Source organism: Dendropsophus ebraccatus, chromosome 1, assembly GCF_027789765.1.
Source record: "Dendropsophus ebraccatus isolate aDenEbr1 chromosome 1, aDenEbr1.pat, whole genome shotgun sequence".
In the NCBI taxonomy this organism is placed as follows: Eukaryota; Metazoa; Chordata; class Amphibia; order Anura; family Hylidae; genus Dendropsophus; species Dendropsophus ebraccatus.
Genome location: NC_091454.1, coordinates 1,311,923 through 1,325,887, shown reverse-complemented (window position 1 = coordinate 1,325,887; position 13,965 = coordinate 1,311,923). Strand labels below are relative to the sequence as shown.

General features: G+C 49.6%; 1 protein-coding gene across 5 annotated transcripts in view; it reads right to left on the bottom strand.

Annotated features, from left to right (window-relative positions):
- The window catches only part of PLEKHA5 (pleckstrin homology domain containing A5), a 110,596-nt gene extending 98,543 nt beyond the window's left edge, over window positions 1-12,053 (bottom strand). For 3 of the 5 annotated variants that reach the window (XM_069963630.1, XM_069963635.1, XM_069963641.1), the window contains exons 1-3: window positions 11,925-12,052; window positions 11,754-11,830; window positions 2,332-2,389 (exon numbers count right to left, since the gene is read on the bottom strand). In XM_069963630.1, the coding sequence (XP_069819731.1) occupies window positions 2,332-2,389; window positions 11,754-11,830; window positions 11,925-12,016 (227 nt within the window). In that variant the 5' untranslated portion in view covers window positions 12,017-12,052. Of the gene's footprint in view, window positions 1-2,331; window positions 2,390-11,753; window positions 11,831-11,924 lie in introns of all 5 variants that reach the window. The other 2 variants (XM_069963656.1, XM_069963648.1) reach the window with 2 other exon arrangements.
- Between the last annotated feature and the right edge of the window lie 1,912 nt (window positions 12,054-13,965).

Here is a 13,965-nt window from a genome sequence, read left to right as displayed (position 1 = left end):
AATATTCAGAAAGGATCGTTATAGCAAATCTTTACACGATAATCGCTGCATGTAATAGGGCCCTGGAGGAAGCACACAACCTTGTGTATCTACTAACGGAATAGTCGGTAAGGTCAGAGTGACACCGTAGGCCCCATACTTTATGGAGTTTAGTCAAGGCAGCCTCTCTGTTTATAGACCAGATCTCCATAGAATAAGGCCATGTTGTCTAGCCGTTTCCAGCTCATAGTGGTAGGAGGTCGTGGATCCATCCATCACTAAGAGATGGCTTCCTGGCCAAAAATATAGACTCACACAGAAAAATCTGATGCCGAGTGCACTGTTACTCATCAAAGATTCCCTGAGCATGCCCCTTAGGTTCCAGCATCAATGGCCGCCGAAGAATCTGTGCTACAAGGTCCACCACTCCAGAAGGAACAGATACCCAGAACAGGTGGCAGAACTTAGCTCTCAGGTGTCTACATCTATGGCCCCGACTGGAGGGATACCCTCCCATGCTGCCCGACATGAGTCAGATAGCACTGGTGAGGAATAAAAAGCTGTGTCAGCTTATTGTAGGAGAGATAGTGCCTCCTTCCACTCATCGTCTGTCAGTCATGGTGTTATTACCTTCCACCTGTCCTCCACCACCAGACGGATGGACTGAGTCTTGGCGCTCATAAGGAATATATATGGAGTAGATATATAGGGGGCCCTGTGGTTTAAAGGTCTCAATCAGAGGATATTGGTTTATCAGGAGTGTCAAGCTGCACCACCATGTCATGGCCTAACTGTAAATACTTGTGTAAAGAGCCTCGGAATAGTCTCCTGTAGCTGCTGTATACCCATCTCCAATAAAACTATTATGGTTTATCCAAAAATTTAGGTCCACATCCAGAGGGTCATACCATAGAGGTCTGTCCATCTGGATATCATCAGCCTTCCACACCTGGTGCGCCAACCTATGTAAAAGTAACCAATTACTTTCCGGCTTCCCCTCCAATACCAGCCACAGTTGCCATAGACCATGGTAGAAGGTGAGATGGTGTCGGGGTTAGGGAGGACTCCAGCTTTTATGCGATTTTAAAATGATCTGTTAAACAGTAAAAGTAATTCACTCCCTGAGCTTTAGGTCTCTGCAATGTTGATAACTTGAGTCTGGACCTATTGTTACCCCAGACGAACAAGGGAAGCACGCCATTTAGCTGTTAGAGAAACGAATGCGGCATTGGGGACGACGCATGTTCCAGGATATACAAACATTCAGGAAGAATAAGGCTGGGTTCACACCTCGTTTTTGCAACCAGTTTTTTATTTATCTGTTTTTTGCAAAAACCAGATGAAAAAAAATGGATTGCAAAAACGAGGTGTGAATCCAGCCCAACCATTTTACCTCCGAATGTAGATCTGCTAGACATAAAGCTAGGGTGGTCTGAGCGAAAAATCTCTAAAATTGACAATTTCTTGTTACTTTACCAGCGGAGGTGCCATGCCAGCAAGTTCCTCCGAGCTGGATTTGGTGCCCTGGGCACAGTAACCTGTACCAACCTGGTTATGGGCCACTGGATGTCTGGGGCTCTGTGTCCCCCACCTCTTCCTCCAGACTCTGAGGCTTCAGTCCATGTGGGGTCTATGACCTCCTCCTCATTATCATCACAAGCTCTGCCGCCTCACCGCTGCTCTCCACACTGCAGAAGGTCGCAGCACTTTTATCCTGCTATCAGTCACTCAGGAACGGCTTCAAAGTTCATGAAAAATGTCACATTTGAAAGAGCTTGTCCTGTTAACAACCCACATTTCGGTTGCATTTCCCACCCCCTACCCCTTCCGACACCCATTTTTGAGGTTCAAACTTCGTGTCCCCACTGACTTCAATAAGGTTCGAATCCGGGCAAAAGTCCAGACCGTCAATTTTTCCTTTTTCCAATTTAAGCAAAACGGCTGAACACTACTATCCGCGGGTTAGCCTATGACTAGTGCTGGCCTCCTATGGATGACAGTGTCGTCAGCACACCACTGCCAATCACCAAGAGCTCCTTATAAACACTGGGATAAATCCCAGCTGACACTGTGCAGATCACTTCTCATCATACACCACGTCACTACCGGCCACTGACACTGCAATACAACCCACCATTAGAGTACAGACTTTGTGCTTTAAGTCTTTACAATCAAGGTGGCAGTCTGCTGGCAGTGAATACTGCAGAGGGTCTGACGCAATGTATCAGCCATTGTGGTAGGTATCAGGATAGAGCGGACACAAGAAGCCATCAGCCACGTGAGCTGATCCAAGACCGACCACCAAGTCTATAGGAACAGTGACAAGTAGGAGGATGAAGCAGGGACACTTACTTTATGTAGTATCGGGCTCCCTCAAAGGTGTACGCCTCCTCCCAGCCGGTGGGTAAGTCTACAAGAGAAGAGATACAGGGTGTTAGTGCAGAGCCGGGAGGGTGATCACTATGGACAGAGAGAAATTATCATACAGAGATATAGATGTATATAGTGATCCCTCCCCTCCACGGTCATCCCTGTGTATATAGTGATCCCTCCCCTCCACGGTCATCCCTGTGTATATAGTGATCCCTCCCCTCCACGGTCATCCCTGTGTATATAGTGATCCCTCCCCTCCACGGTCATCCCTGTGTATATAGTGATCCCTCCCCTCCACGGTCATCCCTGTGTATATAGTGATCCCTCCCCTCCACGGTCATCCCTGTGTATATAGTGATCCCTCCCCTCCACGGTCATCCCTGTGTATATAGTGATCCCTCCCCTCCACGGTCATCCCTGTGTATATAGTGATCCCTCCCCTCCACGGTCATCCCTGTGTATATAGTGATCCCTCCCCTCCACGGTCATCCCTGTGTATATAGTGATCCCTCCCCTCCACGGTCATCCCTGTGTATATAGTGATCCCTCCCCTCCACGGTCATCCCTGGGTATATAGTGATCCCTCCCCTCCACGGTCATCCCTGGGTATATAGTGATCCCTCCCCTCCACGGTCATCCCTGGGTATATAGTGATCCCTGGGTATATAGTGATCCCTGGGTATATAGTGATCCCTGGGTATATAGTGATCCCTGGGTATATAGTGATCCCTGGGTATATAGTGATCCCTGGGTATATAGTGATCCCTGGGTATATAGTGATCCCTGGGTATATAGTGATCCCTGGGTATATAGTGATCCCTGGGTATATAGTGATCCCTGGGTATATAGTGATCCCTGGGTATATAGTGATCCCTGGGTATATAGTGATACCTGTGTATATACACAAACAGCTTTCACTATGGAAGAGAGAGCTGATCGCGATAGATCACAGAAGTGAAGGATGGATGTCATTCACCTCCATATACGCTTGCTGTCAGCTCCCCAGATCAGAGAAGTGAGGGGGGGGCTCCGCCGGGTCACCAGCCATAGAGGACCCTAGTAACACTGCCAGTAGTGTGAGGGTGGTCGCCCCATATACTATGCACAAGTCACTGTATTACATCGTGCTCAGACGCTTCCCACACTTACCACTCCATATATAGACAGAGCAGACACCATCTGCTTCCCCGACAAACACCAGCCATACTGGTGAGCAGCCCGGCGGAGCGGCACAACACACAGACCACTCACTCAGACGGGGCCGGCGGAGTGGCACAACGCACAGACCACTCACTCAGACGGGGCCGGCGGAGTGGCACAACGCACAGACCACTCACTCAGACGGGGCCGGCAGAGTGGCACAACGCACAGACCACTCACTCAGATGGGGCCGGCGGAGTGGCACAACGCACAGACCACTCACTCAGATGCCCAGACGGGGCCAGACACAGCGCCACACGACCAGTAAGTCCTTACTCTTGTGACAGGAGCGTGTGCGCCCAGGTCGGGATTCATGCAAGACACAGAACTACTGCAGAACATCGCAACAGAACTCTGCACCCTATGAATATTTACACAGACCTGTATGTGGTTATGTGGTGAGGGGGTATGAGCTGGCCCACCCCCACATGTATATAGGTGAGGGGGCCGACATCAGGTGCCCACAGCCCTGGGTCATCACTCCCATCCTATGTACTATATAGTGATCTCACCACATCCAACATATACAGAGGGGAGCACAGACTCGTATACAGAACAGCAGTGATATCACCGTATACAGTATAGACACACCAGGGGGCAGATATACACATATACGGGGTCAATACAAAATACACCTATTATTGGGAGTCATTGGTCATCCTCCCGTCTCCCCTCCTCAGTACAGATATGGGGGGTTATAGTAGATCTAGAAGGGTAGATTGGGGACAGCCCCTCTTCTCATGTCCCCTCAGCAGTACAGATATAAGGGGGTATACACATTGGGTGAACAGCAGTACAGATATGGGAGGAATATAGTATGGAGGAAGCTATATAGATACAGGGGTCCTTCCTTGTCCCCTCAGCAGTACATTATGGGGGTACACACAGTATGGGGGAGCAGATATACACACACGGGGGTACACACAGTATGGGGGAGCAGATATACACACACGGGGGTACACACAGTATGGGGGAGCAGATATACACACACGGGGGTACACACAGTATGGGGGGAGCAGATATACACACACGGGGGTACACACAGTATGGGGGAGCAGATATACACACACGGGGGTACACACAGTATGGGGGAGCAGATATACACACACGGGGGTACACACAGTATGGGGGAGCAGATATACACACACGGGGGTACACACAGTATGGGGGAGCAGATATACACACACGGGGGTACACACAGTATGGGGGAGCAGATATACACACACGGGGGTACACACAGTATGGGGGAGCAGATATACACACACGGGGGTACACACAGTATGGGGGAGCAGATATACACACACGGGGGTACACACAGTATGGGGGAGCAGATATACACACACGGGGGTACACACAGTATGGGGGAGCAGATATACACACACGGGGGTACACACAGTATGGGGGAGCAGATATACACACACGGGGGGTACACACAGTATGGGGGAGCAGATATACACACACGGGGGTACACACAGTATGGGGGAGCAGATATACACACACGGGGGTACACACAGTATGGGGGAGCAGATATACACACACGGGGGTACACACAGTAGGGGGGAGCAGATATACACACACGGGGGTACACACAGTATGGGGGAGCAGATATACACACACGGGGGTACACACAGTATGGGGGAGCAGATATACACACACGGGGGTACACACAGTATGGGGGAGCAGATATACACACACGGGGGTACACACAGTATGGGGGAGCAGATATACACACACGGGGGTACACACAGTATGGGGGAGCAGATATACACACACGGGGGTACACACAGTATGGGGGAGCAGATATACACACACGGGGGTACACACAGTATGGGGGAGCAGATACACACACACGGGGGTACACACAGTATGGGGGAGCAGATATACACACACGGGGGTACACACAGTATGGGGGAGCAGATATACACACACGGGGGTACACACAGTATGGGGGAGCAGATATACACACACGGGGGTACACACAGTATGGGGGAGCAGATATACACACACGGGGGTACACACAGTATGGGGGAGCAGATATACACACACGGGGGTACACACAGTATGGGGGAGCAGATATACACACACGGGGGTACACACAGTATGGGGGAGCAGATATACACACACGGGGGTACACACAGTATGGGGGAGCAGATATACACACACACGGGGGTACACACAGTATGGGGGAGCAGATATACACACACGGGGGTACACACAGTATGGGGGAGCAGATATACACACACGGGGGTACACACAGTATGGGGGAGCAGATATACACACACGGGGGTACACACAGTATGGGGGAGCAGATATACACACACGGGGGTACACACAGTATGGGGGAGCAGATATACACACACGGGGGTACACACAGTATGGGGGAGCAGATATACACACACGGGGGTACACACAGTATGGGGGAGCAGATATACACACACGGGGGTACACACAGTATGGGGGAGCAGATATACACACACGGGGGTACACACAGTATGGGGGAGCAGATATACACATATGGGGGTACACACAGTATGGGGGAGCAGATATACACACACGGGGGTACACACAGTATGGGGGAGCAGATATACACACACGGGGGTACACACAGTATGGGGGAGCAGATATACACACACGGGGGTACACACAGTATGGGGGAGCAGATATACACACACGGGGGTACACACAGTATGGGGGAGCAGATATACACACACGGGGGTACACACAGTATGGGGGAGCAGATATACACACACGGGGGTACACACAGTATGGGGGAGCAGATATACACACACGGGGGTACACACAGTATGGGGGAGCAGATATACACACACGGGGGTACACACAGTATGGGGGAGCAGATATACACACACGGGGGGTACACACAGTATGGGGGAGCAGATATACACACACGGGGGTACACACAGTATGGGGGAGCAGATATACACACACGGGGGTACACACAGTATGGGGGAGCAGATATTACACACACGGGGGTACACACAGTATGGGGGAGCAGATATACACACACGGGGGTACACACAGTATGGGGGAGCAGATATACACACACGGGGGTACACACAGTATGGGGGAGCAGATATACACACACGGGGGTACACACAGTATGGGGGAGCAGATATACACACACGGGGGTACACACAGTATGGGGGAGCAGATATACACACACGGGGGTACACACAGTATGGGGGAGCAGATATACACACACAGGGGTACACACAGTATGGGGGAGCAGATATACACACACGGGGGTACACACAGTATGGGGGAGCAGATATACACACACGGGGGTACACACAGTATGGGGGAGCAGATATACACACACGGGGGTACACACAGTATGGGGGAGCAGATATACACACACGGGGGTACACACAGTATGGGGGAGCAGATATACACACACGGGGGTACACACAGTATGGGGGAGCAGATATACACACACGGGGGTACACACAGTATGGGGGAGCAGATATACACACACGGGGGTACACACAGTATGGGGGAGCAGATATACACACACGGGGGTACACACAGTATGGGGGAGCAGATACACACACACGGGGGTACACACAGTATGGGGGAGCAGATACACACACACGGGGGTACACACAGTATGGGGGAGCAGATACACATACGGGGGTACACACAGTATGGGGGAGCAGATACACACACACGGGGGTACACACAGTATGGGGGAGCAGATACACATACGGGGGTACACACAGTATGGGGGAGCAGATACACATATGGGGGTACACACAGTATGGGGGAGCAGATACACATACGGGGGTACACACAGTATGGGGGAGCAGATATACACATATGGGGGTACACACAGTATGGGGGAGCAGATATACACATATGGGGGTACACACAGTATGGGGGAGCAGATATACACATATGGGGGTACACACAGTATGGGGGAGCAGATATACACATATGGGGGTACACACAGTATGGGGGAGCAGATATACACATATGGGGGTACACACAGTATGGGGGAGCAGATATACACATATGGGGGTACACACAGTATGGGGGAGCAGATATACACATATGGGGGTACACACAGTATGGGGGAGCAGATATACACATATGGGGGTACACACAGTATGGGGGAGCAGATATACACATATGGGGGTACACACAGTATGGGGGAGCAGATATACACATATGGGGGTACACAGTATGGGGGAGCAGATATACACATATGGGGGTAAACACAGTATGGGGGAGCAGATATACACATATGGGGGTACACACAGTATGGGGGAGCAGATATACACATATGGGGGAGCAGATATACACATATGGGGGTACACACAGTATGGGGGAGCAGATATACACATATGGGGGTACACACAGTATGGGGGAGCAGATATACACATATGGGGGTACACACAGTATGGGGGTTATATATACACATATGGGGGTACATACAGTATGGGGGTTATATATACACATATGGGGTACATACAGTATGGGGGTTATATATACACATATGGGGGTACATACAGTATGGGGGTTATATATACACATATGGGTGTACATACAGTATGGGGGTTATATATACACATATGGGTGTACATACAGTATGGGGGTTATATATACACATATGGGGGTACATACAGTATGGGGGGTTATATACACATATGGGGGTACATACAGTATGGGGGTATATATACACATATGGGGTACATACAGTATGGGGGTTATATATACACATGGGGGTACATACAGTATGGGGGTATATATACACACATGGGGTACATACAGTATGGGGGTTATATATACACATATGGGGGTACATACAGTATGGGGGTTATATATATACACATATGGGGGTACATACAGTATGGGGTTATATATACACATATGGGGGTACATACAGTATGGGGGTTATATATATACACACATATGGGGGTACATACAGTATGGGGGTTATATATACACACATGGGGGTACATACAGTATGGGGTTATATACACACACATGGGGGTACATACAGTATGGGGTTATATACACACACATGGGGGTACATATATATACACATATGGGGTACATACAGTATGGGGGTTATATATATACACATGGGGGTACATACAGTATGGGGGTTATATACACACACATATGGGGTACATACAGTATGGGGGTTATATATACACACATGGGGTACATACAGTATGGGGGTATATATACACACATGGGGTACATACAGTATGGGGGTTATATATACACACACATGGGGGTACATACAGTATGGGGGTTATATATACACATATGGGGGTACATACAGTATGGGGGGTTATATATATACACATGGGGGTACATACAGTATGAGGGGGTTATATATATACACATATGGGGGTACATACAGTATGGGGTTATATACACACATATGGGGGTACATACAGTATGGGGGGTTATATACATACACATATGGGGGTACATACAGTATGGGGGTTATATATACACATATGGGGGTACATACAGTATGGGGGGTTATATATACACACACATGGGGGTACATACAGTATGGGGGGTTATATATACACACACATGGGGGTACATACAGTATGGGGGTTATATATATACACACATGGGGGTACATACAGTATGGGGGTTATATATACACATATGGGGTACATACAGTATGGGGGTTATATATATATATACACATGGGGGGTACATACAGTATGGGGGGTTATATATATACACATATGGGGGTACATACAGTATGGGGGTTATATATATACACATGGGGGTTATATATACACACATATGGGGTACATACAGTATGGGGGGTTATATATATACACACATGGGGGTACATACAGTATGGGGGTTATATATACACACATGGGGGTACATACAGTATGGGGGGTTATATATACACACATATGGGGTACATACAGTATGGGGGTTATATATACACACATGGGGTACATACAGTATGGGGGTTATATATACACACATGGGGGTACATACAGTATGGGGGTTATATATACACACATGGGGGTACATACAGTATGGGGGGTTATATATACACATGGGGGTACATACAGTATGGGGGGTTATATATACACACACATGGGGGTACATACAGTATGGGGGTTATATATACACACATGGGGGTACATACAGTATGGGGGGTTATATATACACACACATGGGGGTACATACAGTATGGGGGTTATATATACACATGGGGTACATACAGTATGGGGGGTTATATATATACACATATGGGGGTACATACAGTATGGGGGTTATATATATACACATATGGGGGTACATACAGTATGGGGGTTATATATACACATGGAGTACATACAGTATGGGGGGTTATATATATACACACATGGGGGTACATACAGTATGGGGGTTATATATATACACATATGGGGGTACATACAGTATGGGGGGTTATATATATACACATGGGGGTACATACAGTATGGGGGTTATATATATACACATGGGGGTACATACAGTATGGGGGTTATATATATACACATATGGGGGTACATACAGTATGGGGGTTATATATATACACATGGGGGTACATACAGTATGGGGGGTGTATATATATACACATATGGGGGTACATACAGTATGAGGGGGTTATATATACACATATGGGGGTACATACAGTATGGGGGTTATATATATATACACATGGGGTACATACAGTATGGGGGTTATATATACACACACATGGGGTACATACAGTATGGGGGTTATATATATATACACATATGGGGTACATACAATATGGGGGGGTTATATATACACATATGGGGGTGCATACAGTATGGGGGTTATATATACACATATGGGGGTACATACAGTATGGGGGGTTATATATATACACATATGGGGGTACATACAGTATGGGGGGTTATATATATACACATATGGGGGTACATACAGTATGGGGGTTATATATATATACACACACACATGGGGGTACATACAGTATGGGGGTTATATATACACATATGGGGGTACATACAGTATGGGGGTTATATATATACACATATGGGGTACATACAGTATGGGGGGTGTATATATATACACATGGGGGTACATACAGTATGGGGGTTATATATACACACATGGGGGTACATACAGTATGGGGGTTATATATATACACATATGGGGGTACATACAGTATGGGGGTTATATATATACACATATGGGGTACATACAGTATGGGGGTTATATACACACATGGGGGTACATACAGTATGGGGGTTATATATATATACACACACATGGGGGTACATACAGTATGGGGGTTATATATACACACATGGGGGTACATACAGTATGGGGGTTATATATACACATATGGGGGTACATACAGTATGGGGGTTATATATATACACACATGGGGGTACATACAGTATGGGGGTTATATATACACACATGGGGGTACATACAGTATGGGGGTTATATATATACACACATGGGGGTACATACAGTATGGGGGGTTATATATACACACATGGGGTACATACAGTATGGGGGTTATATATACACACATATGGGGGTACATACAGTATGGGGGGTTATATATACACACATGGGGGTACATACAGTATGGGGGGTTATATATATACACATATGGGGGTACATACAGTATGGGGGTTATATATATACACACATGGGGGTACATACAGTATGGGGGTTATATATATACACACATGGGGGTACATACAGTATGGGGGTTATATACACACACATGGGGTACATACAGTATGGGGGTTATATATATATACACATATGGGGTACATACAATATGGGGGGTTATATATACACATATGGGGGTGCATACAGTATGGGGGTTATATATATACACATATGGGGGTACATACAGTATGGGGGTTATATATATACACACATGGGGGTACATACAGTATGGGGGTTATATATACACACATGGGGGTACATACAGTATGGGGGTTATATATATACACACATGGGGGTACATACAGTATGGGGGGTTATATATACACACATGGGGTACATACAGTATGGGGGTTATATATACACACATATGGGGGTACATACAGTATGGGGGGTTATATATACACACATGGGGGTACATACAGTATGGGGGTTATATATACACACATGGGGGTACATACAGTATGGGGGTTATATACACACATATAGTCACTTACCGGGGGTCCTCCTGTGTCCCGTCAGTACCGTCTCCCCGGTCACCGGGTGCAGCCAGGTTGTGCTCTTGGCTTCCTCACTGTGGGGAGAGCAGACACAGATGAGACCCGACGGTGACAGGTGGCCCCCCCCCGGCGCTGTCACACCCTACAGCCCCCCCACACCCCGCTCACTTGATGAAGAACACCCGTCCGCCCGCCGTGATCCCGTAGCCCCACGCCCAGGGCAGAGAGCCGACCCAGTCCGAGCTCGGATCCGCCGCCATGTCTGTCACGGAGCGGGGGCGCGCGCAGCCTGCTAAGACAGAACGCGCAGCGCGGCCCCGCTCACTGGCAGTAGCCAGCCAATCATGGAGTGAGTCTTCTAGAGCGAGCGCAGTAACCACGCCCCCAGAGAGTTCCCGCCTTCCCGCTCATCATGAAGTGACAGAGAAGCGTGAGGTGTGAGGAGAGCGACACCTGAGCCCGGTACTCCACCCCGATAGCATCCTGTCACCCCTACACTGACCCCCCATATACTTCACCCCGATAGCATCCTGTCACCCCCACACTGACCCCCCCATACTTCACCCCGATAGCATCCTGTCACCCCCACACTGACCCCCCATATACTTCACCCCGATAGCATCCTGTCACCCCTACACTGACCCCCCATACTTCACCCCGATAGCATCCTGTCACCCCCACACTGACCCCCCATACTTCACCCCGATAGCATCCTGTCACCCCTACACTGACCCCCCCATACTTCACCCCGATAGCATCCTGTCACCCCCACACTGACCCCCCCTACTTCACCCCGATAGCATCCTGTCACCCCCACACTGACCCCCCCTACTTCACCCCGATAGCATCCTGTCACCCCTACACTGACCCCCCATATACTTCACCCCGATAGCATCCTGTCACCCCTACACTGACCCCCCCCATACTTCACACCGATAGCATCCTGTCACCCCTACACTGACCCCCCCTATACTTCACCCCGATAGCATCCTGTCACCCCTACACTGACCCCCCCCCATACTTCACCCCGATAGCATCCTGTCACCCCTACACTGACCCCCCCTATACTTCACCCCGATAGCATCCTGTCACCCCCACACTGACCCCCCCCCCATACTTCACCCCGATAGCATCCTGTCACCCCTACACTGACCCCCCATACTTCACCCCGATAGCATCCTGTCACCCCTACACTGACCCCCCATATACTTCACCCCGATAGCATCCTGTCACCCCCACACTGACCCCCCCATACTTCACCCCGATAGCATCCTGTCACCCCCACACTGACCCCCCCATACTTCACCCCGATAGCATCCTGTCACCCCCACACTGACCCCCCCATACTTCACCCCGATAGCATCCTGTCACCCCTACACTGACCCCCCATATACTTCACCCCGATAGCATCCTGTCACCCCCACACTGACCCCCCCATACTTCACCCCGATAGCATTCTGTCACCCCCACACTGACCCCCCCATACTTCACCCCGATAGCATCCTGTCACCCCCACACTGACCCCGGTATCACCTGGAGCTCACCCCCACACTGACCCCCCCATACTTCACCCCGATAGCATCCTGTCACCCCTACACTGACCCCGGTATCACCTGGAGCTCACCCCCACACTGACCCCGGTACCACCTGGAGCTCACCCCCACACTGACCCCCCATACTTCACCCCGATAGCATCCTGTCACCCCCACACTGACCCCCCCATACTTCACCCCGATATCATCCTGTCACCCCCACACTGACCCCCCCATACTTCACCCCGATATCATCCTGTCACCCCCACACTGACCCCCCATACTTCACCCCGATGGCATCCTGTCACCCCCACACTGACCCCGGTACCACCTAGATCTCACCCCCACACTGACCCCCCCCCATACTTCACCCCGATAGCATCCTGTCACCCCCACACTGACCCCCCCCCATACTTCACCCCGATAGCATCCTGTCACCCCCACACTGACCCCCCCATACTTCACCCCGATATCATCCTGTCACCCCCACACTGACCCCCCCCCATACTTCACCCCGATAGCATCCTGTCACCCCCACACTGACCCCGGTACCACCTGGAGCTCACCCCCACACTTACCCCCCCATACTTCACCCCGATAGCATCCTGTCACCCCCACACTTACCCCCCCATACTTCACCCCGATAGCATCCTGTCACCCCCACACTGACCCCGGTA